General features: G+C 45.1%; 1 protein-coding gene across 6 annotated transcripts; it reads right to left on the bottom strand.

Annotated features, from left to right (window-relative positions):
• Positions 1 to 17,682: 17,682 nt before the first annotated feature.
• LOC123444862 (glycine-rich protein DOT1-like) lies at positions 17,683 to 25,413 on the bottom strand. Of its 6 annotated transcripts, none has more exons than XR_006631036.1 (3): positions 24,592 to 25,413; positions 21,450 to 21,917; positions 17,683 to 20,133 (listed from the first exon to the last, which is right to left on the bottom strand). XR_006631036.1 is itself a non-coding variant. In XM_045121728.1 (2 exons), exons 1-2 carry the CDS (start codon positions 25,013 to 25,015, stop codon positions 20,009 to 20,011), a joined length of 549 nt encoding a protein of 182 aa, XP_044977663.1. In that variant the 5' UTR covers positions 25,016 to 25,413; the 3' UTR covers positions 17,683 to 20,008. The 6 variants fall into 6 exon arrangements, 1 of the variants encoding a protein (XP_044977663.1); XR_006631038.1 differs by having other exon boundaries at positions 17,683 to 21,537; positions 21,709 to 21,917; XR_006631034.1 differs by lacking the exon at positions 21,450 to 21,917 and having other exon boundaries at positions 17,683 to 18,642; positions 19,907 to 20,133.
• Between the last annotated feature and the right edge of the window lie 834 nt (positions 25,414 to 26,247).

Below are 26,247 nucleotides of genomic sequence, written 5' to 3'. Positions count from 1 at the left end.
CCTTTTCGTCGAGGAAAACAATGTTTTGACATCCTATGTGCAATATTTCATAAATAATGCAGCAACTGCTAACATAATTCCAACAGACCTTTAGGATCGCTATGAGTGAGAAAGTCTCATCATACTCAACTCTTTGAACTCGTCGGAAAAACATCCTTGCGACAAGTCGAGCTTTTCTTAATAGTGAATTATCACCATCATTGTCTATCTTCCTTTTAAAGATCCATCTTTACTTAATAGTCTTACTACCATCAACTAGTTATTCCAAAGTCTTCACTTTGTTTTATACATGGATCCTCTCTCGGATTTCATGGCCTCCAGCCATTTGTCGAAATCCGGGCTCACCATTGCTTCTCCATAACTCGTAGGTTCATTGTTGTTCAAGAACATGACCTCCAAGACAGGGTTACCATACCACTCTATAGTAGTACGCGACCTTGTCGACCTACGAGGTTTGTAGTAACTTGATCTGATGCTCAATGATCACTATCATCAGCTTCCACTTCAATTGGTGTAGGCGCCACAGGAACAACTTCATGCGCCCTGCTACACACTAGTTGAAGTGATGGTTCAATAACCTCATCAAGTTCTATCACCCTCCCACTCAATTCTTTCGAGAGAAACCTTTTTCTCGAGAAAGGACCCGTTTCTAGAAATAAACACTTTGCTTCCGGATCTGAGATAGGAGATGTACCCAACTGTTTTTGGATATCCTATGAAGATGCGTTTATCCGCTTTGGGTTCGAGCTTATCAGACTCAAAACCTTTTTCACATAAGTGTCGCAGCCCCAAACTTTCAAGAAATGACAACTTAGATTTCTCTAAACCCGAGTCTATACTGTGTCATCTCAACGGAATTACGCGGTGCCCTAATTAAAGTGAATGTGGTTGTCTCTAATGCATAACCCATAAACGATAGTGGTAATTCGATAAGAGACTTCATGTTATGCGCTATATCCAATAGGGCGCGGCTATGACGTTTAGACACATCATCACACTATGGTGTTCCAGGTGGCATGAACTGCGAAACAATTTTCACTTTGTCTTAACTGCGTACCAAAAACTCGTAACTCAAATATTCATCTCTATGATCATATCATAGACAGTTTATCCTCTTGTCACGACGATCTTCACTCTGAAATTGCTTTGAACTTTTCAATATTTCAGACTTGTGATTCATCAAGTAAATACTCCTGTATCTACTCAAATCGTTAGTGAAGGAAGAACATAATGATATCCACTGCGTGCCTTAGCACTCATTGGACTGCACACATCAAAAATGCATTACTCCCAACAAGTTACTCCCTTGTTTCATGTGGCATGTTTTGCATGTCTCAAGTGATTCAAAATCAAGTGAGTCCAAATGATCCATCCGCATGGAATTTCTTCATGCATTTTGTACCAACATGTATGGTTTGCATGTCTCAAACGTTTCAAAAATGAGTGAGTACAAAGATCCATCAGCATGGAGCTTCTTCATGCATTTTATACCAACATGACCCAAGTGACAGTGCCACAACTAAGTGGTACTATCATTATTACTTTGTATCTTTTGGCACCAATATTATGAACATGTGTAACACTACGATCGAGATTCAATAAACCACTAAGGGTAATTATTCAAGCAAATAGAATAACTATTACTCTCTTTAAATGAATAATCGTATTGCAATAAACACGATCCAATCATGTTCATGCTCAACGCAAGCACCCAATAACAATTATTCAGGTTTAACACCAATCCCGATGGTAGAGGGAGCGTGCGACGTTTGATCACATCAACCTTGGAAACACTTCCAACCCGTATCGTCACCTCGCCTTTAGCTAGTCTCCGTTTATTCCGTAGCTTTCATTTCGAGTTACTAATCACTTAGCAACCGAACCGGAATTCAATATCGTCGCGCTACTAGGAGTACTAGTAAAGTACACATCAACATCATGTATATCAAATATACTTCTTTTGACTTTGCCAGCCTTCTTATCTACCAAGTATCTAGGGCAGCTCCGCCTCTGTGACCATTCCCCTCATAACAGAAGCACTTAGTCTCGGGTTTGGGTTTAATCTTGGGTCTCTTCATTAGTGCAGCAGCTGTTTTGCCGTTTCATGAAGTATCCCTTCTAGCCCTTGCCTTTCTTGAAACTTAGTGGTTTTACTAACCATCAACTATTGATGCTCCTTCTTGATTTCTACTTTCGCAGTGTCAAACATCGTGAATCGCTCAAGGATCATTGTATCTATCCTTGATATGTTCTAGTTCATCACGAAGCTCTCACAGCTTGGTGGCAGTGACTTTGGAGAACCATCACTATCTCATCTGGAAGATTAACTCCCACTTGATTCAACCAATTGTCGTACTCAGACAATCTGAGCACATGCTCAACGATTGAGCTTTTCTCCTTTACTTTGTGGACAAATAATCTTGTCGGAGGTCTCATACCTCTTAACAAGGGCACAAGCATGAAATCACAATTTCATCTCTTTAGAACATCTTTTATGTTCCGTGACGTTTCAAAATGTCTTCGGCGCCTTGCTTCTAAGCCATTAAGTATTTTGTACTGAACTATTGCGTAGTCATCAGAAACATGTATGTCAGATGTTCACAACATCCACAGACAACGCTCGAGGTGCAGCACACCAAGTGGTGCATTAAGGACATAAGCCTTCTGCGCAGCAACGAGGACAATCCTCAGTTTTATAGACTCAGTCCGTAAAGTTTGCTACTATCAACTTTCAACTAAATTTTCTCTAGGAACATATAAAAAACAGTAGAGCTATAGCGCAAGCTACTTCGTAACTCGCAAAGACCATTAGACTATGTTCATGACAGTTAGTTCAATTAATCATATTACTTAAGAACTCCCACTCAAAAAGTACATCTCTCTAGTCATTTGAGTGGTACATGATCCAAATCAACTATCTCAAGTCCGATCATCACGTGAGTCGAGAAGAGTTTCAGTGGTAAGCATCTCTATGCTAATCATATCAACTATAGGATTCATGCTCGACCTTTCGGTCTCTTGTGTTCCGAGGCCATGTCTGTACATGCTAGGCTCGTCAAGTTTAACCCGAGTGTTCCGCGTGTGCAACTGTTTTGCACCCGTTGGACGTGAACATTGAGTCTATCACACCCGATCATCACGTGGTGTCTCGAAACGACGAACTGTCGCAACAGTGCACAGTCGGGGAGAACACAATTTCGTCTTGAAATTTTAGTGAGAGATCACCTCATAATGCTACCGTCGTTCTAAGCAAGATAAGGTGCATAAAGGATTAACATCACATGCAATTCATAAGTGACATGATATGGCCATTATCATGTGTTTCTAGATCTCCATCACCAAAGCACCGGCACGACCTTCTTGTCACCGGCGTCACACCATGATCTCCATCATCATGATCTCCATCAACGTGTTGCCATCGGGGTTGTCGTGCTACTCATGCTATTACTACTAAAGCTACGCCTAGCAATATAGTAAACGCATCTGCAAGCACAAACGTTAGTTCAAAGACAACCCTATGGCTCCTACCGGTTGCCGTACCATCGACGTGCAAGTCGATATTAACTATTACAACATGATCATCTCATACATCCAATATATCACATCACGTCGTTGGCCATATCACATCACAAGCATACCCTGCAAAAACAAGTTAGACGTCCTCTAATTGTTGTTGCATGTATTACATGGTTGCCATGGGTATCTAGTAGGATCGCATCTTACTTACGCAAACACCACAACGGAGATGTATGAATTGCTATTTAACCTCTCTCCAAGGACCTCCTCGGTCAAATCCGATTCAACTAAAGTTGGAGAAACTGACACTCGCCAGTCATCTTTGAGCAACGGGGTTGCTCGTAGCGATGAAACCAGTCTCTCGTAAGCGTACGAGTAATGTCGGTCCGAGCCGCTTCGATCCAACAATACCGCGGAATCAAGAAAAGACTAAGGAGGACAGCAAATCGCACATCACCGACTGATGACCCACAAGTATAGGGGATCAATCGTAGTCCTTTCGATAAGTAAGAGTGTTGAACCCAACGAGGAGCAGAAGGCTCTGGTAAACAATTTTCAGCAAGGTAATAACTGCAAGCACTGAAACTAGCGGTAACAAGTGATGGTGTAGTGAGGTGAAACGTAGCAAGCGAAAAGTAACAAGTAAGAAGTAATAGCAATGGTGCAGCAAGTAGTCCAATCCCTTTTGTAGCAAGGAACAAGCCTGAACAAAGTCATATAGGAGGAAAAACGCTCCCGAGGACACACGGGAATTTCTGTCATGCAAGTTTCATCTTGTTCATATGGTTCGCGTTCGTTACTTTGATAGTTTGATATGTCGGTGGACCGGCGCTTGGGTACTGCCCTTACTTGGACAAGCATCCCACTTATGATTAACCCCTCTCGCAAGCATCCGCAACTACGAAAGAAGAATTAAGACAACGTCTAACCATAGCATTAAACTAGTGGATCCAAATCAGCCCCTTACGAAGCAACGCATAGACTGGGGTTTAACCTTCTGTCACTCCAGTAACCCATCATCTACTTACTACTCCCCAATGCCTTCCTATAGGCCCAAGTATGGTGAAGTGTTATGTAGTCGACGTTCACATAACACAACTAGAGGAAAAGACAACATACATCATATGAAAATACCGAACGAATATCAAAATCACATGACTATTATTAACATGACTTATCCCATGTCCCGAGGAACAAAAGTAACTACTCACAAAGCATAATCATAATCATGATCAGAGGTGTAATGAATAGCATCAAGGATCTGAACATAAACTCTTCCACCAAGTAATCCAACTAGCATCAACTACAAAGAGTAATCAACACTACTAGTAACCTTACAAGTACCAATCGGAGTCGTGAGACGGAGATTGGTTACAAGATATGAATTCGAGGTGTAGACACCCCGAATAAGCCCCTCAAAGAATTAGTTTCCATAGTGACAAGTGACAATAAATTTCAGCACACTATATGAATGTTTCCTTACCAAGTTCCACTTACCAAAGGCGCTTCAGTCCCCAGCAACGGCGCCAGAAAAGAGTCTTGGTGACCCACAAGTATAGGGGATCTATCGTAGTCCTTTCGATAAGTAAGACTGTCGAACCCAACGAGGAGCAGAAGGATCTGACAAGTGGTTTTCAGCAAGGTAATATCTGCAAGCACTGAAATTAGCGGTAACAAGTAGTTGTCTGGCAAGATGATTCGTAGCAAGTAGCAAGTAACAAAAGTAGCAATGGTGCAGCAAAGTGGCCCAATCCCTTTTGTAGCAAGGGACAAGCCTGGACAACGTCTTATAGGAGTAAAAACGCCCCCGAGGACACACGGGAATTTCTGTCATGCTAGTTTTCATCATGTTCATATGATTCACGTTCGTTACTTTGATAGTTTGATATGTGGGTGGACCGACGCTTGGGTACTGCCCTTATTTGGACAAGCATCCCACTTATGATTAACCCCTCCCGCAAGCATCCGCAACTACGAAAGAAGAATTAAGACAAAGTCTAACCATAGCATTAAACTAGTGGATCCAAATCAGCCCCTTACGAAGCAACGCATAAACTAGGGTTTAAGCTTCTGTCACTCTAGCAACCCATCATCTACTTACTACTTCCCAATGCCTTCCTCTAGGCCCAAATAATGGTGAAGTGTTATGTAGTCGACGTTCACATAACACCACTAGAGGAAAAACAACATACAACACATCAAAATATCGAACGAATACCAAATTCACATGACTACTATTAGCATGACTTATCCCATGTCCCCGGGAACAAAAGTAACTACTCACAAAGCATAATCATATTCATGACCAGAGAGGTAATGAGTAGCATCAAGGATCTGAACATAAACTCTTCCACCAAGTAATCCAACTAGCATCAACTACAAAGAGTAATTAACACTACTAGCAACCTTACAAGTACCAATCGGAGTCGCGAGGCGGAGATTGGTTACAAGAGATGAACTAGGGTTGGGAGATGAGATGGTGCTGATGAAGATGTTGATGGTGATGATTCCCCTCCGATGAGAGGGGTGTTGGTAATGACGATGGCGACGATTTCCCCCTCCGGGAGGGAAGTTTCCCCGGCAGGATCGTCTTGCCGGAGCTCTAGATTGGTTCTGCTCAAGTTCCGCCTCGTGGCGGCGGCGAATCCTCCGAAAAGCCTTCTCCTGATTTTTTTTTGGAACGAAACCTTTTATATAGCAGAAGAGGGGTGGCAGTGGGCCAGAATGGAGCCCACAAGCCCCCTAGGCGCGGTCGGGGGGGGGGGTGGCTGCGCCTAGCAGGCTTGTGGCCACCTGCTGGCTCCCCTCTGCCACTTCTTCGGCCCAGTATTTTTATATATTCCCAAAAAATCCACGTTGATTTTCACGGTTTTTGGAGTTTCGCAGATTAGGCATCTCAAAGTTGCTCCTTTTTCAGGTCAGAATTTCAGCTGCCGGCATTCTCCCTCTTCATGTAAACTTTACAAAATAAAAGAGAAAAGGCATAAGTATTGTACCGTGAAGTGAAATAACAGCCCAGAAAACAATAAATATCAACATGAAAGCATAATGCAAAATGGACGTATCACCTCACCGGCCCCGACGATGACGACGAGGAAAACACCTAGGGCAGCGTGCATCCTCTTTTTAGTTTATTAAATTTTCTGTTTAATGTAACGTGGACTCGTGGACTATCGCTAGCCTTTCATGCCGGTATTTAATGTTTAATTAATGGTTTTTATATTTACAAAAGTTTATTATATTTTTTTCATGCCGTCTAAAAATGAATGATGGTCGAGTTGGATACAAGCGTCGATCTAATTATAAAAGCGGACACGGATGTTCGTCGAGTTAATTTAAACGGACAAAAAACAAAAACGTCGTTCGCTTGGATCGACGCGTTGGAATTGATCTTAGCATCTTGAAGATATATAGGGTATCTATCTATACTTATACTAATTAGAGACTCCCAAGAAATTACCACGTTAATTAGATTTTACGAGCCGTTAATCTTACGGGATCGAATTATAACGGTGTAGATCCTCTCATGAAATCCTCCATAAAAAATCTTAATATACTTCTAAGAAATTACCACGTTAATTAGATTTTACGAGCCGTTAATTTTGTGAAACCGAATTATAACGGTGTAGATCCACTCACGAAATCCTCCATAAAAATCTTAATATTTTTTCAAGAAACAAAATACTCTAGAAGGCAAAGGATACCCACATATCTATCTATTCCACGTCTCTACCCACATCTATACCTAATAATAAAGCGGCTATTGCTTTCGTCGGAAAACCCACCGCGATATTTTTATAAAAAAGCCCCTGTAATTTTTGTTATCCAACCCGTGCTTCATCATTTATCTGCAACGCAAAAGGAAAAAATGATTCGCTGCAAAAATTATACCTGTACGCATCGCCTCCTCCCGTCGACCCTGCGCCACCCTGGCCTGTGCCCAGGCCGCCGCCACACCACTCGCCGTCGCGGTCGACCTCAACCGCCACCGATGCCGATCTCAACCCACCCGCCTCTGCGGCCGTACCTCTCCCCGCTCACTGCCCCCTCGAACGCATCGCGTCGACCCTGGCCCACCCTGGCATGTGCCCAGGCCGCTGCCACACCACTCGCCGCCGCAGCCGACCTCAACCACCACTATTGTCGATCTCAACCCACCCGCCTCCGCGGTCGTACCTCTGCCCGCTTGTTGCCCCCGTTTCGGCGCTCGAGCACAGCTTCTGAATCAAATCTACGTGACAGCTACAGTGACTGGGGATGATGCGTCTGCTCGATGCAGAACGGCGGCGGCGCGCGGATAAGGCACGGCGGAGCAAAGTACTTGCAGGTGGAGGCGGGCCTCCATGGCTAACAGGGGGAACTCCGAGGTTATGGCGCGGCAACGACGACTCCTTATGGTCAGATAGAGGCGCCTAACCCTTGCTCCCCTCATCGTATCCCCTCCTCCGACAGGAACTCATCATCTGATGAGATCCCCTCCCCATGCCTCCAACCGTGTGCCAAGCACCGGCAATAAATTTTGTTTTGTGGGGATTTGTTTGCTGATGAATGAATGTATTGAATGTAAGATTGCATTGTTGTAGAGACAGAGAATGGAACACCACCTTCAGTTTGTCATGTGATCCCACATTCTCTACCCCTTGAGTGAAATAAGATAACAGTACATTGATCAATTCACGTAGCCTCTTTGTTTTGCTTTGCTTGTTTCACTCAATTTCTCATTATGGTGGAATTAACAATGGACGGGTTGATTTCTCAACAAAATAGGATAGGACTGACTACATTAGTTAGTTAGCTTATTATTTTAATAAATCAAAATGATTATTAAAAAATTAAAAGCGTGTGGTATTTTTTTTCTCCCGTTGCAACGCACGGGCCCTTTTGCTAGTATCTATCTATTCCACGTCTCTTCCTCTCCCCGTAAAGAAAAAAGTAAAGCAGTCGTAGGCCAGGGAACCTCTCATATATCTCCTCACGAACAAAGTTTTTTTAGCGAGAAACAATACCTACCCCACATTAATCCCGAGAAACAGATAAAAATTGCCCCTCTGATTTGAAAAGAAATCTCTTGCTAAATATCCTAATAGAAAAAAGTCCAGCAGACTAACGAAAATAACATGTCCCCATGGCCTCCATGGGATGGGATGTATCTCTCCCTGTTGCGTATACATGCAGTCATCGGTCGTTTTAAAATTTCATTTGTTCTGGCATCGATCCAATAGAAGGTACCATCAAATCAAGTGTGCTGGGCTCTCCAAATTGTGTTTCTCCCCCAATGCCCAAATCTCACATGCCGAGTACGTACAACAATCCATTATGTATATGTACATGATTTTATCTTGCAGTGGTGGTTTATCAGGTACGATCCAACAATGTACCATGTACAGTGCAGTCATGGTTTCATCTCATGATGGTTAATTTTGCAGGTTGATCCACTCAAGCATGCATGTCCTGTTCTCCAGATCATGTTCCTCTTTGACCAAGCATTGATCGTGTTCAATCTCAGTTTCTATGTTGTGCAATCTCACAAAAGTATACCCACCATGGTTGACTTAGTAGAAGGAGATATATAGTCCGTCTGAAGAACATCGGCCACCACGTCCCTGTCAGTTAACAGCTGCTGATGCTTTTTTCAGTTTGGACAGTCTTAGCAGGTGTTCTCTCTGTCAGTTTTGTCAGACAAACACCACCGCTTCTTTCCGTTTTCATACGAATAACCTGAGCTGCGACTTGGGCATATACTAGGATAGTTTCTTGCTTTCATAGCGGTCCTGATCCGATCGTGGGATGGCACGAAGGAGACGGTCATGGCCGCATTACGGACGAAGCGCGGGAAGCGTTGGGTTGGCGACGCTCACGACCCGTTCCTTCCCTTGTTTTTCGTTTTTTAGTTAAGCGTTGTAATCGGTGCATAAGAGAAGAAATAGAAAGCAGAAAAGCTGCAATTGTACGCGGCACAAACACCTTCGTCTACCCCACTTGCGAGAGAGCTCGAGCGCTAGGTCTGACAAGTGGCATCAGAGCCGCGTTGCCAGGATTCTGTGATCTGTGATGGCGGGTGATGATGGCAAGAAGAAGGCGGGGGACGCCGACGACGACGGCAGCAAGAGCTCGCCACGATACGCAGCCGGCCAAGGGCGCGAGCTGGCGGTGGCGAGGCAGTTCGCTCCGGTCGTGTTGGGTCACGCCAACGTGCCACCATTGACACGCACGAACTACGTCGAGTGGAGCCTCCTCATGGGGGTTGGGATGCAGGCAAGAGGTATGTGGTGCGCGATCGAGGGCGCAGAGGACCTCGACGAGGAGTATGGGTACCGCAATGACAAGGGGGCGATGGAGTTCATCCTCCGATCGGTGCCTGCTGATATGTTGCCCATGCTGCGGAAGAACAAAACCTCCCAGGAGCTATGGGAGGCGATCCGGGCCATGCGCGCTGGCTCCGCGCGTGTTCGGGACGCCAAGGCCCAAAACCTCCGGGGGGAGTTTGATCAGCTGCGCCACAAACCCGGTGAGTCCATCGATGAACTAGCGATGCGCCTCACAGGGCTGTGCGCGTGGCTCGGGGAGCTTGGAGATGCGATCAGCGACAAGCGTGTCATCCAGAAGTGGTTGCGGATCGTCCCCAAGCGGTACTCACAGCTCGCGGTCTCCATCGACAACCTCGTTGATCTGGACACGACATCGATCGAAGAGATCATTGGTCGTTTCAAGGCGGCTGAGGAGCGTTACAAGCTGGACGCCGAAGAAGAGGGCGGCATCAAGCTCCTCCTCACTCTGGAGGAATGGAACGCGCGTGCCAAGCGAGGAGATCAAGGTGGGTCCCCTAGTGGGGGGCCAACGGCGGGAAGAAAACGCAAGGAAAGGGGCAAGGCGATCACGGCAAGAATGCCGCCCGCCCTAGCGGCGGAAAGGGTGGGCCCAAGCGCGCCGATAACTGTCGCTACTGCGGCATTAGCGGGCACTGGGTTCGCGAGTGCCGCAAGAAGATTAAGGACGAGGGCACGGGCGAGGCACATCTCGCGACGGCGGAGGACGAAGACCCTGCGCTGCTAATGGCACAGGTGACGCCCTGCTCGATGAGCCCAGCCATGATACGCCGGGGGATCAGCTTGTGCATCTCCAGAAGGAGAGCGCCGAGGTGAGCCTCGGGCCAGCAGGTGACCACAAGGATCCAATCTGGCATCTGGACACCGGAGCCTCTAATCACATGACCGGGGACTCCACCGTCTTCTCCAAGCTGGATCGCCACATTGCCGGCACGGTACGTTTGGGTGATGGGTCGGTGGTCGAGATCGAGGGGCGCGGGATGGTGGTCTTTGTCGCCCATGGAGGGCGTCATCGCGTTCTCTCGAAGGTATACTACATACCTCGCCTGCGCACCTCGATCATCTCCGTCGGACAGCTCGACGAGGCGGGGTGCACCGCCCTGGTTCGGAGCGGCATGATGGTGGTGCCAGATCGCTAGGAGAACATCATCGCCAAGGTACACAGGACAAGGAATCGTCTCTACACCATCGAGCTGGAGATCACACGGCCGGTGTGCCTGTCGGCAACGGCCGGCGAGGATGCGTGGCGCTGGCACGCTCGCTACGGGCACCTCAATTTCGATGCGCTTCGAAAGCTGTCGCAAGACGACATGGTTCGCGGCATGCCTCTGGTTGAGCACGTCGACCAGGTGTGTGACAGCTGCCTGGTCGGCAAGCAGCGGCGCGCCTCCTTCCCACCAGAAGCTACCTTCGGGCCGGTGATCGCCTGGATCTAGTCCATGGTGATCTCTGCGAGCCAATCTCGCCGCCAACACACGGAGGGAAGAGGTACTTTCTGTTGCTAGTGGATGATAAGTCTCGCTATATGTGGATTGTACTCCTGAGCAGAAAGGATGAGGCACCGGCAGCGATCATGCGCTGGCAGACCAGAGTCGAGGTGGAGACCTCCATCAAGCTGCGTGCACTGCGGACCAACAGGGGCGGCGAGTTCACCTCAACCGAGTTTGGGGAGTACTGGGCTGATCGCGGCGTGTGCCGGCAGCTCACTGCCCCGTACTTGCCGCAGCAAAACGGCGTTGTAGAGCGCCGGAATCAGACTGTCGTTGGGACGGCACGGTGTCTCTTGAAGGCAAAGGGAATGCCAAACGAGTTCTGGGGGAGGCGGTGACCACCGCGGTTCATCTACTGAACTGCGCACCAACAAAGGCGGTGTGCGGCATGACTCCCTACGAAGCTTGGCACGGGCAGAAACCGGCGGTGAGCTACTTCCGCACTTTCGGTTGCATAGCTCATGCCAAGGTCACGCGGCCAGGTCTCAAGAAGCTGGATGACCGCAGCATGCGCACTGTCTTCATCGGGTACGAGCATGGACTAACCAAGGCATGGCGCGTCTATGATCCGGTGAGCAAGCAGGTACATGTCACCCGGGACGCCGTCTTCGACGAGTCGGCACACTGGGACTGGAGGACGGAGACTGCGGGGGAGGGGACTTTCATGATCGAGTTCACGCCGCAGTAACCGTGACGAAGCAGCTGGAGCAGCCCAGGACTACATCTGAACCGGGGGCGTGCCAGGCACACCCCTCGATGACACATCACCCGCGCTCGAGGAGCGTGGTGAGACGTCGGAGCACACCAACACCCCGCTGCCAGGGGTGTACAAAGGGAAAGGCGTGAAGGAGGGGTACATATCGCCTCCTCCTGGCACCACGCCGGACACAACACTGGGCACCCAAGAAGCTCCACGACGCTACCGCACGGTTGAAGCCGTCCACAACGAAGCAGAGCCGGTGACCTTGGATCCAGGCGAGTTGTTACTTGTGGCCGGAGAGGAGCCCAACTCGTTTGAAGAAGTGGAACCGCACGCAGCCTGGCGGGCAACCATGGTAGATGAGCTGCAGTCCATTGACGACAACCAAACTTGGACGCTCACCACTCTTCCGCCAGGCAAGAAGGCGATCGGGGTGAAGTGGGTGTTCAAGCTCAAGAAGAACTCCGCCGGCGAGATCGTCAAGCACAAGGTGAGGCTCGTCGCAAAGGGCCACGCACAACGACCGGGTGTGGACTATGAGGAAGTTTTCGCTCCGCTGGCGCGGCTCGAGTCCGTGCGACTGCTGCTCGGGATAGCCGCGCAGGCAGGCTGGAAAGTGCACCACCTCGACGTGAAATCTTCCTTCCTAAACGGAGATCTGCAAGAGGAGGTGTATGTCGTGCAGCCACCGGGGTTTGAGCACGCCGGCGAAGAAGAAAAGTTCTTCGTCTCTCCAAGGCTCTGTATGGGCTCCGCCAGGCACCGCGTGCCTGGAACATCAAGCTGGACGAGACGCTGGTGTCACTTGGGTTCCAGAGAAGCCCATCCGAGCATGCCGTCTACATGCGGTGCGATGGTGATGAGCGGCTGCTGCTAGGCGTCTACGTCGACGACCTAATCGTCACTGGATCAAGCTTGCAGGCCATTGCTCAGTTCAAGCAACAAATGATGTCAGTGTTCTCCATGAGTGACCTCGGATTGCTGAGCTATTACCTCGGCATCGAAGTGCACCAGGGAGAAGACTCGATCACACTCAAGCAAGCAAGCTACGCAGCCAAGATGGTGGAGAAAGCTGGGATGACAGGGTGTCATCCAGTGCACATCCCAATGGAGCCTCGTCTGAAGCTGAGCAAGGAGAACACGAACCCGCCTGTGGACAGAAAGCTCTACCGCAACATTGTGGGGAGCCTTCGCTATCTGGTACACACACGTCCAGATATCTCCTACGCGGTTGGGTTCATCAGCAGGTTCATGGAGGCACCAACGAAAGAGCACTGGGCGGCGGTGAGACAGGTGCTAAGGTATGTATCTAGCACCCTGAACCTTGGGTGTAGGTACAAGAAAGGAGAAACGGAGCCGCTGCTGGTTGGGTACAGTGATGCTGATTTCGTCGGAGATGTTGATGATAGAAAGAGCACATCTGGAATGGTGTTCATCTTCAGGGGGAGCGCGATCACCTGGCAGACCCAGAAGCAAAAGGTAGTCGCCCTCTCATCCTGCGAAGCCGAGTACATGGCGGCGACTGCAGCGGCGTGCACAGGCGTTTGGCTCCGGCGAATGCTTGGTGATCTACTTGGTGATCCGGGAGGTGCAACTCCGCTTCTCATCGACAACAAATCGGCAATCCAGCTCTGCAAGAACCCTGTCTTCCACGACAGAATGAAGCACATCGAGACGCGTTTCCATTTCATCAGGGAATGTGTGCAAGATGGGAGGATCGCCGTCGATCACATACACACAAGCGAGCAGCTGGCCGACATCATGACCAAGGCCCTGCCTCGTATGAAGTTTCGGGAGCTTCGGGAGAAGCTGGGGATGATCAACATCAGCAACTGATTAAGGGGGAGAATGTCAGTTAACAGTTGCTGATGCTTTTTTCAGTTTCGACAGTCTTAGCAGGTGTTCTCTCTGTCAGTTTCGTCAGAGAAACACCACCGCTTTTTTTTCGTTTTCATGCGAATAACCTGAGCTGCGACTTGGGCATAGACTAGGATAGTTTTCTTCCTTTCATAGCAGCCCTGACACGATCGAGGGATGGCACGAAGGAGACGGTCATGGCCGCATCACGGGCGAAGCGCGAGTAGCGTTGGGATGGCGACGCTCACGACCCGTTCATTCCCTTGTTTTTCGTTTTTCAGTTAAGCATTGTAATCGGTGCATAAGAGAAGAAATAGAAAGCAGAAAAGTTGCAATTGTACGCGGCACAAACACCTTCGTCTACCCCACTTGCGAGAGAGCTCGAGCGCTAGGTCTGACAGTCACCGTGTCCACATTCTCCCAAAAAGATGATGCGAGTATCACCTGTCAGCCAGCCTCTTAAGCATGTGTCCGTATGGAAAAGAAAAGAAATCGGCTCAATTTGTTCCAGTTAAAGTAGTCTGATCCATTAATTTCTTGAGGCCCCAGAAAACAAGCTGGTGAGAGCTGATGGAACGATAAGTTAAAAGTAGTGTTCATAGTCTCTTTCCCTGTTAGATGACCTAGGTACTCTCTTTATTCGGTTTTGAAAGATCTATCAGTTTTGTGTGAAGTTTAGCTAGGCTATGCAAAATTGAGGTTGCGATCAATAATTAAAGTGCATGTCTATTAATTCACTATATATTCGATGTCAAATATTTACAGTTTTCTTATCCAATCTGATTAGATAGGCAATCACCCGAACTGGAATCAATCGAACTAACGTGCATGCCATGCATGCATATATGTGTTGTAGGTTATTACTATATGCGTCAAAGCATGAAGGTGAGTTCACATTTTGAGTCGTTCATGACATTTTATTCCAAATGTGGAGAATATGTGTGCTTATGCACCACTAAGTAGTTTCAGTTCTATATTCACGTGAATTTTAATTTCCTGTTGACATTCTACATGCCGTTATCTGTAACTTCTAATGACATCTCATTTGTATATAATGTGTAACATCCACACTTCTTTATCGAATCTGATGAGATAGGAAAACACAAAAACTGAAGCCTATTGATCTGACGTGCATGCATATATATACATGCTGAAGGTTATTGTTATGGCTCAAAGCATGTAGGTTAGTCTAGACTTTGAGTCGTTCATGATATTTTACTCGGAATACAAAGTACCTGTATTCATACACACCATTAACTAAGAACCACCCAGTTTCCTTCATGTGTATTTCAATTTCCTCTTGACTTTCCTCAGGTTGTTATCTTTGACTTTTAATGACATTATTTATAATGTCATTTTGCCTCCCATGAATCCATTAGTTATTGTTAGGTGAAAATATATACTTCTTGGTTCCATGAGTGATAAATCCCAGTAAGTATGTTGGTTCCAAAAATAATTATTCTTCGTTCTGGCATGCGGCTCAGCACATGCATAGGCCATTAATCATTGTTGATTTGGCCAATGACTAGGTCTCTATTTTCATTGTCTACGGGACTAGATCTCAGATGCTAGAGTCATGTTTCTCCAAAATAAAGTTTTATTGTAAAGTGTTCATGCATTTTCTATTTTTCATCTAATATTTATCTCCTATATAAGCAGAAGAACTACTAGGATTTCTGATTATTACATCAGTGACATGACATCGTAAAGGCAATGACATTTACTTAACAGTGTGAGATATGTTGCACAAATATTATACAAGGTCAACCGATAATGGGCATCTTCTCTTTTTTATGTTGCACTCATAATTTTTTAAAATTTGTGTAGCTAATATGGAGCTAAACGTCAAACAAAACACTAAAGTTATTAATCCATAATTCGTTCATACTAAAATTATGAAGCAAAGAAGTTGATTAGTTGGTGCATGTAAAAAGAAAGTATAACAAATTGATGTGTCCCTATACTTAGATATAAAATTCACAAAATTTATTCTATCTTAAATTTCATGCACTAAATGCAGAAATAGGTAGTGCAGTGGTTCTTTTGCATTGTTGTTCATAGAGGGGTTATGTTCATACTGTTCAAGGCACTTTGTTGTCTTCATTTGGAATAAACTCAATGGGACATTATATATTAAAAGATCGTTGTACGAATTGGAATAAGCTCAACAGAGGTCGATATGTTGAATCATATTTGAAAACTTTGTTATCGTACACGTTTTTCATAATCAATGTTTGCAATAAAATTGCTAATACTTTCGTAGATCGGACATGAGTCTCGAGTTCCTAATGTATGGTTTTAATTTGTTTCCGTATATTTATGTGTTGTACCTATCTTTGTGGTGACCTATGGTTGCAAAATTGGCTGGAAAATATTGTGAGCAATATAAATAAAGTGTTCAATTGTAATTTTGTACTAAGCTCGAATTCATTTATATTAATGAAAAATTCACGAAAAAAGAAACTAATTATATCTTCATGTGTATACTTATCACTACATCCATATGTTATTTCTGACAAATTTGCATACTATGTGTTACCTTCATAATGATAGTTTTCATGTTTGTATTAGCATCATTTTTCTTCATTGTTTCTACTGTTAATTTATGCATATACATGTTCCTTCGGCAGATGATCGTTTTAAAGGGAGAAGGAGACTAACAACATCAAGAGAGACTCTTAGATGATGACATTAGCTTATTGATGATAACTCGAGAAGACTTTTTTTTGCATGTTTGTAAAATTTAATGAAATGACAAAGAATATTATGATTGTATATGTTTATGTAAGTAGTGCTAACGGCCGGCTATGAGTGACAAGTGACATGCAGAACTGGATCTTATGCGGAGTGTTCATCTCTCTTCTCCACATCGTCGATCAGACAAACACTCCTAACTATGTTGACTTTGTTCTATATTTTGTTTTTTTACCAGAGGGAGCGGGTAGAACGCAGCATGATTGCACGGACTACAGCCTCCCCTCTTGAAGTGCTGCCATGTACTAGGAGCCACATGCCTGCCACTCTGCAGGATTCTTGATGTATGGACAGCAGGCTTTGTAACAGCAGGCAAGGTTGTGAATGTCAAAGGATAAAATGAACAAAATGACTTATATAAGGATGAAACAAATTCACGGAATGAACAGATGGCGTAACTATTTCACTTGGCTAACCTTTGGGGCAGCGTCCAACGCTAGGGAGCTATACTACACGAAAAAGTGTTGTTTTGACAGACGCTAAACTCTCTGTCAACGCGGCGTGACGCTTCAGGTCAGGGTCCATTCTGGTTACGTGAAGCCTTTCGACTAGGTGTTATGCTATGAAGCATAGCTCCTTTGCTTTAGGCACTACATGCTGGCTTAGAGGATTTTCAGCTCGCCTCGGTCCTTATATGCTCTATGTTGCTCCTTGCCCCGGCAACGCGCAAACATACAGTCCTAAAGTAGTGTTTGTGCGTTACGTGCTATCCAGCACATTATAGCATTTTCTTTTTAGGCGCTATCTTCTTATTCCTAATTAGATGTACTAGTCGTCAACCCGTGCATTCGCACGGGCTAGTTTAGTAATTAATATATATGGAAAACCTAAGACCATGTGTAACTTTTGAATCTAGTTTATATCCTGACACATGTGGAACACCTTATAATCTCAAGAGAAGTAAGTGGATATGAGCTAAAATACAAATTCATAAGTTATGCTTATATGTGCGCATCTCTATTTTTTCTTCTAGTGTTCCCTTGTCCATTCACCGAAAGATACCATGTTATACTATTTGGAACAAAAGACAGGCCCCACCTTAATCAAAAAGTTTAATTTCAATTCTTTAGTAAAACAGTCAACCACATAAGAATTGTGGAGAGAAAGAGAAAAATCTGGTAGATAATGCTACAATCTTTCAGAAAATAACAGCCAAACACACCATAAGAATATTCTAAATCACCATGAGATCTGTATGAAGTACAATGTTCATGAACTGCATCAACTTAAAACTATAGGCACATTGGTACATATATAATGAGGAGGACATGTTAACTGTGGTGACTTTCAACCATATAAATGGACACATCATCGCTGAGATTGCCACTGGTTCTCTGCTAAAACATCTTTGCTGGCAGGAGACTTCTGATATTTGTGAACTATAGTACCAAAAATAAGTTTTTGTGCCTTCTTGCATTTTACATGTCAGACTATTGTGATTTTACTTATTAGATCATGCTCAGATCAAATAAAATAAAACTACGATACCTGATTAACTATAGAACCTGGTGAACAAAAACAAATGATTCAGGTATAACCATGAATGAAGACTCGATAAACTATAGAACATGATGAGGAAACAAATGATTCAGATATAACTATAGAACATATTTACATGCAGACCGACAAAAAATGCATTCACACCTTAATCTTGCACCTAACCATTATAACTTTTACGCCTATTCATGCCTTCTATTTAACTAAGGATGAGATAAATTCTACGAATATAATTAGTAAATTAACATCAAAAGCATACAAAAGGAGTTAGTATAACACATACCTATTCCGCCAGAAGTTACGACGATCTCTGAGCTGACCACATATTGTCTTGATACATAGATCAGATGTGTAAGCCTGGATCGTATATTAAACTGCGCATACATGCAAACATACACAGTCAACGCTGAGTATACTACCACTGTTGCTGGATGAAGTGGTAGTATTCCTGTGTATTTGTTACATTATGATATTCTGTCCCAGTGAAGGCACACTTTGTACACTGTTGTTTGACATCACCATGATTAGAAGCAGAATAGGCAATCATTCGGAAACATAAACATTAGATTGAAAAAAGATTGACATGTATGTTATTGGTACTTTCATTGGGACACGTTGCTGTGTACTCGCATATGACTTTCACATGAGAAGAGAAGGAGCGCAGAAGTTCTATTTATAGAAGAATCAGAGAAGTTGATGGTAGGACTCCACGCTAGCCTGATATGTGGTGCACAATCCATCCAGTCAGGTGGTTGATGAATTTTCAAAAGGTTTCTTCTCGGTTTTTTTGCGGTGGCAAAAGGTTTCTTCTCTAACCTGATGTTTCAATAATGTTTTAATAAGTGAAGAAAATTTAGGCAGTGTGATATCCAGCGAAAAATCTGCTCAATTTTGGACCGGCCACTATGCTAGCTCTATATATCACATGATCTGGAGATAACAAACACCATGAACATCTATTCCATGCCTTATGATCTATCTCGCAACCAACTACAGCTGGTCGTCTCACTGAAGAACTAACTCTTGTTCATCAAATTCAAGGCCAAGACAGGGTCAGAACAGTACTGGCAGCAAAGCAATTATACATGTTTGAAAGCCAGGAGGGGGGAGATTACAGATGTTTTAATAAGTGAAGAAAATTTAGGCAGTGTGATATCCAGCGAAAAATCTGCTCAATTTTGGACCGGCCACTATGCTAGCTCTATATATCACATGATCTGGAGATAACAAACACCATGAACATCTATTCCATGCCTTATGATCTATCTCGCAACCAACTACAGCTGGTCGTCTCACTGAAGAACTAACTCTTGTTCATCAAATTCAAGGCCAAGACAGGGTCAGAACAGTACTGGCAGCAAAGCAATTATACATGTTTGAAAGCCAGGAGGGGGAGATTGTAATTGTATGACAGATTGATGCATAGAACATGAGAAGTGGTATATTATGAGGAGAAGAGCAATCTAAGAAAGAAGCCCTGAAAAAGGGACCAAAATCATGGACTATTTATTAGGAATAAACATGAGAAACATAAACCAGATCCAAGTATAATAGGTGAAAAACGAATTGATCTAGATAATGATTGCTCATGACAGTTCCTTCTCCACGTGATGCAAGAAGAAACATTAATAAATCTAGACGTGCCGACCTGGTATGGAAAGAGTGACGGAGTTATATGCAAAAAACATTAGCAGAAAATCTGAGAGAGATGAGGTCAGGAGAAAGCATAGATGACTGACTTGGCATGACAAATTGTAAGATCTAACCTTAGGGTGGTTTGTCTTTAGACAGTTGGTGCCCCTCTCCTGTCGTGAGGATGTTTGTGTCTAGGCATGGAGCCATGCTGGTAGAAGGCGTCATGTCATGGGCTAGGCTTCTAAAATCGCCGCCGGGGAGCTATAGACGATGAAGAACTCCCTTCGTATCGAGAGGACGGTGGCCGCCGAGGACAGCTGGGCTTCTGAGATCGTGGTTCTTTTTTTCCTTTGCTGACCTAGAGAATAGAGGAAGGAGAGTCGTGAGATATGAGATGTGAGATTTTGGGACGGGGACCTACAGAAAAGAATGAGCCATGAGAGATTAGGAGAGACGGAGAGATATACGTGGTACTTTTTAGGCAGTCATTACATTACCAGAATATCTACCACAATAACTGGTATATGTATAGATTGAGATATGTTTTTTTTTTTTAGTTTTGTGTTTCTATAGATGATAGAATCTTTTTTTGGCTCAGAATTTTACGATTGGATCTACACCATAATAACTCGGTCCCACGTTAGATGAACGGCTCGTAAAATCTAATTTACGTGGGAATTTCTTGAGAGTCTAGAATTAATATAGGTATAGACTAGTACATGTGCCCGTGCGTTGCAACGGGCAAAAATATTCATAAAACTTCCTCCGGGTGCCACTATGCAACACTACTCATATCCAACTCTGATAAATGTTACAAGTATAATTACCCTAATCTATAGTAATTTTGTGAAAGTAATGTTATTATTGCCATGTCTACCAAAGTTTCACAAAAAGGAAAAATTAAAATAGCTCGGTCAAAGTTACTTTTGCTTGCTTTTATCAACTCAACGTTACTTGTGTGAGGTTTGTAGATGATCCAAAGAACAATGGCTCGTATGGCAGGAAGACATAGAAGGAACCTGTAATTCTTTTACCTCTTTTCAGCAAATTCACCTTAATCTATCTGTTGGCATAAATAGAGATAAATAACATGTGTGTAAAACACTTCTTGCTAGGCTTGAGAAACAACAAATTTATTTTTACTGTATCCAACTTAGTGATGAACCTTGATCTTATTGTTAATATAATTACTTCATTTCATATGTGCGGTGCTCAAGTTCTTGACTGCACAGCAGACTAAAAAATTGCATCTCTACAATGGATGTGAGTGAAGCCTAAAAAAGATAGCAGAAGATGGCATTATGTGTATGATCCAGGCCTACAACCGCCATCACTTCGATTGAAATTACATAGCATATAAGGAACAATGTGTTTTTTATTCAGTAAGATTCTTGTTTAATGAAAGCCACATGTGTAAGAGAACAGAAAACAATGTCAATGCCAGCATATCAGGAAAGTTCTTGGTCACTAATGTACTTTGGATAAATATATATTGCGTGAGAGAGTGGCGCAAACTTATTGTTTGGTCAGCTAGAAATGGAGCTTTGATGAATGTTGAATTGTATTGCAAGGATATCGAGTTCAACTACCACATCCACAAATTTGTGGTGTTGATGGGTAAAGGTGAAGAAAATTATTTTTGGTGTTGCAAGGTAAAGGTGAAGAAAAGCATACCGAGACTCCATCAAGCAAATTCACAGCTCGAGCAAAAATCATAGGCAGACCAAGTTGTTTGCTTTGTTTTAGCCGGTTGAAAAACTGACTGCAGAATTGCATCACTAATTATTGTAGAATTGCCTCACATATAATATCAGTACATTGCTTGTATGACAAAAATATATCCAACCCACCTAGCTTTAACACAGGTCCTTCCACCACAGCATATGACATAGAGTAAACAAAACAAAAAAGAACAAAGAGACAAAAAGCTCACCTGAATAAGCAAAAAAAGGACACTCTTTGTTGGTCATACCCAAGAACAGGACACTTTTCTTCCCAAATCAACAGATTGACAGAAACATGCGCCTTGCCATCTCCGGATTGCCGATCAAGCTGTCGAGCAGCTATTTATGTTTGATGATTATTCCTTTGACTTGGCGCCATCATCCCGAGTCCATTTCTCACACTTGAGCTCCCCGTCGACTGAAAGATCGAAACCAGCGTGTTAAAATTTGGATCAGTGGCGATCTTCGCGATATCATCGACGCCAAGTTGGCGTATGACGATGAAGATGAGCGGGTGGAGATAGCTATCAGGGTCGCTCTGTGGTGCGTCCAGGAGGATTTCTCCCGGAGGCCTTCCATGTCGAGAGTTGTCCAGATGCTCGAAGGCGTCTGTGATGTGCCACAGCCATCGACGTCCTCGCATGTTGTGGACAGGCTCCATCCGAATGCTTTTGAGCCGACTGATAGTCTACTTTCAGCTGTGCGGCTGTCTAGTCCCAGATGACATACTGGAATAGATGACCGGTTGCGCCCCGGGCATGTAAGTAGACTATCCAGAACCTGGAAATTCCTAGCAAAATTTAGACTCTGCAAACAAAGCTCACCCGCGATTCCAGGGACATCCCGCACGACAGTTCGATGGCCACGGTGGTACGGAAGGACGCAAGGGCTGACTGGGAGGGGGAGGATATGAGAAGGAGGCTGAAGGGGAGGGAGAGAGGAGGCTCGACGGGAGGGGACTCGCGGCAGCGAAGGCGACATCGTCAATGGAAGTGGAGTTGGGGCTACGGTGGAAGAGGATGTAGGAAAGGTCCAGGCGGGAGCGGCGTGGAGGGTCGGGGTTGGGAAGGTGCGCATGTGGCGGGAGCGTTGCGATTGTCGAGGAAGAGAAGGAGCAGGCCTTGAGCTTACAGCGGTGGGCGACGGGGGACGGTGTTGGCGGCGCACGGCGAAAGGGCTGGAACCGGCGGGGGCCGGAGGTGGTGGCGCCCGGCGGATGGACCCCGCCCCCTCGGCCTCACGTCACCGGCGACAAGGCTGAGCCAAGCTCCCCGTGCTCCCTCGCCTCCTCGCCGAAGCTGACGGCCGGCTGGCCGCCTCCTCGTCGAAGCCGACGACCGGCTGGGAGCTCCCTCGCCTCCTCGGCTCCTCCTGCACATCCTCGCCCCCGTCTCCTCGCTCCCGCGCGCCCCCTCCTCAACCCCGCCTCCTCGTGCCCGAGCTGGGATGCCAGCGGTGGGCGTGCGTGGTCTCTGGATAGGATAGGAAGACGCTGACCGTCGGGAGGGGGGATTTTGTAGAAACGAAACGTTTTTCAACTATAAACAATGGACTGCGGGTTAATTCAGCCAAACGACAGGGACGTTTTCGTAAAAATACCTCGGCGGAAATTCCGACAGAAACGATAGCCGCTTTATTATTAGGTATAGATATAGATATAGGTATAGATCATACGAATATTTACATCACCATACGAACCTTCACGTCAATCTCCAACATTAAAAATATCTTAACTGTCGAGTGTATGTAACTAAACTATCTGGGCTGTACAATTAATGTTACAGTTTTTTTTTAAACGGAGGCAATTGCCTCATCTATTAAATAAAGAGAAAAGAATTATCCAGTTAATTATGAAAAATCAGGTAAAAACCAATACGGCAAGGGTCAAGCCTACTTTCATAGACCGAATTACACAGGGCAAAGCACCCCTTATCAACCACACATCGATCTACGGCCAGACGATGCAGCTCCAACTTTAACGGAGAACTCCGAAGGACAAAATCAGGCACGGCTGGCGCCATGAAAGATCGCCAAACGGGCTACCTGCAGCCAGTCATCATATACCGCAGGGCCTCGCCACCGTAGCTTCAACTCCACAGCAACAAACAATTCGAGGCAATACTATGGACACGTTACAGTTTTAGGATAACAAAAGACTCAAACTGACAAAAGCTACAAGTAAAAACCAGACCAAACCACGTCTATCTAAAAAAAACTGACCCAACCACGTTACTCCCTTCCATGGGAATTTTAAGCATCTCCAATAGCATGTCTATATTTGGATGTCTATATGTTCGTATAGACAATGGTCTAAAAAGATTCCTTCGTATACACGTCCAGTTTTACAGCAGAACGTCTGTATATAGAACGTCTATATTCTCTTTTCTATATTTTAATAATATTTTATAACTACCAATTCAACTACCATTTTATAACCTCCGACGGCTCTATTCCAAAAGCTCTATTCGAGTCCTATATATACCACCCATTCCCACCTTTGTTAAACCATTCCATCTTGTGCTTCTCTGATCTCTTTTCCAAGTCTTGTGTCTTCTCTCCTATAACACAATGAGTGAAACAAGATTCGTTTTGGATATGCTCATGAATTCGTCGTCGTCTTCATCGGACTAATGAACTAAAAAGATGGATGCATACCTACTAAGCGATAGTCACCCTACTTTGGTTTCTATTCAGTATTTGCTGATAGTATCCACAAAACTTGCTGACTTGCTTATTAATAGTGCTCCAACAGCAATTGAGTGCATTTTTAACACGATCCGGTCATGACACTTTCTTAAGCGTGCTGTAGTAATCATAAATCCTACCCCAATAAGAATTTGCAGATTGATCTGTCCCTATCACAACATCCAAACTGGTGTGCAACCATGCTTTCACCAATAGTTCATCCTTTTTAGTAGACCAATTCAGTCCTTTAGTGGATTTTGCTTTGACAGGTGCAGATTTTTTTGAATTGATTGCATTTCTTGCTCCCCAACTGGGCTATGTGGCACTTATGTTGATACATCAAAGTTTAACATCTCAAGAAAACGTCCATCATCTTCCATCTACAATAAAATTACAAACACACATACCTTCAGTCCAAATGCATTCCTTGCTCCCGTTCCTCCCTCCCCTGCGTCCGTTCCTTCCTCCCTCCCCATGTGTCTGTTCCTTCCTCCCTTCCCCTGCGCCCGTTCCTCCCACCCGCTGCGCGACGACCCACTCCTTCCCCCTGCGCCCATTCCTCCCTCTCCAGCGGCCGCGGGATCCGCCCTTCACTCCACCCAGAGCGCGGCGGCGACGGGATCCGCACTCCCCTCCACCCCATAGCGCGACGGCGGCGGGATCCGCCCTCCCCTCCACCTCAGAGCGCGGCGTCGGCGGGATCCGCCCTCCCCTCCACCCTAGAGCGCGGCGGCGGCGGGATCCACCCTCCCCTCCACCCCAGAGTGTGGCGGCGATGGGATCCACCCTCCCCTCCACCTCAGAGCGTGACTTCACCCCCTCCCCCTGCATTTAAAGGGACGTACCTCAGCGTTGGCGCTGCACGACGGCATTGCGCGCCACTTCCTCCTTCTTGGCGCGAAGGTGAAATCTGGCGCCCCGTTCGCTATGGACGATGGGTCCACATCGTTAGGGCTGGACGTTGTGGAGCTCGATTTGGACGACGTCAAAGTTTAGACCTCAGTATGGACGAGCTGTTGGAGGCTCATTTTTTTTTTTTTTGCCTTCGTGGTCTAAACAACTATAGACACCTTTTTAGACTAGCTGTTGGAGATGCTCTTAGTAAACGGGTCTATGTAATTGATTTATGTAGGCCATTGAGATGTTAGATGCTAGTTTTGGTTGCATTACGTGTAATTGATTTATCTAGTTTTCGTTGTACTACGATGACTCAAGATGAATAGATTAAAAGTTTTTCTCGCAATTTTTTTTTATTTATCTGGGCCGTACAATTAACGTTAGAATTTTAGGATAACAAAAGACTCAAATTGGCAAAAGCTAGAAGTAAACCAAGACGACACCATGTCTATCTAAAAAAATAAACTGACCCATCCACGTTACTCCCTCCCATAGGAATTTTAATAAGTGCAGATCTGATCTCTGATTTTTTTATAGAAAAGGAGGTGTGGCCTCGGACTGTGCATCAATAGATGCATACAACCATTTATTAAAGAAATCCCAAAACAAGTCCACAATGAAGTACAAATATAACCCAAAAAATGAAGATACATAGCGCCTTACACGCCACAACCGGTTAAAAATAGGCCTAGATGACTAATCACCTATCCTATTACTGGACCGCCATCTAAACCGGTTAAAGATACCCCGAGCTACCATCTCCCAACGGGCACACCCAGTAACCAAAGGCTCCCGGGCTTCTGCAAGAGTGAGTAAGGACCACATACGGATCATGGCAATAGCCCTGTAGATAACCTACAAAAAGTTAATAGAACTTTGTCTATTAAACACCAAATCATTCATGCAGTTCCATGTAGCCCAAACTAATGCACATACTCCCAATCGTATATGCTTTGCAGTGGTTGTGTCAACCCCTTTTAACCACATCCCGAATAACGTGTGCATATTGTTAGGAGGGTTGATATTAAAGGCTATATGGAGAGAGCGCCACAATATCTTAGCCATTGGACATTCCAAAAAGAGGTGCTTGATAGTCTCGTTGTTATGACAAAAGCTGCATCTTTGACTACCTGTCCAATTACGTTTTGCCAAATTGTCCTTCGTTA

This window comes from Hordeum vulgare, chromosome 3H (genome assembly GCF_904849725.1).
Source record: "Hordeum vulgare subsp. vulgare chromosome 3H, MorexV3_pseudomolecules_assembly, whole genome shotgun sequence".
NCBI classification, from domain to species: domain Eukaryota; kingdom Viridiplantae; phylum Streptophyta; class Magnoliopsida; order Poales; family Poaceae; genus Hordeum; species Hordeum vulgare.
The sequence above is the reverse complement of the archived record's forward strand: the minus strand, read 5'-3'. Positions and strand labels throughout refer to the sequence as shown.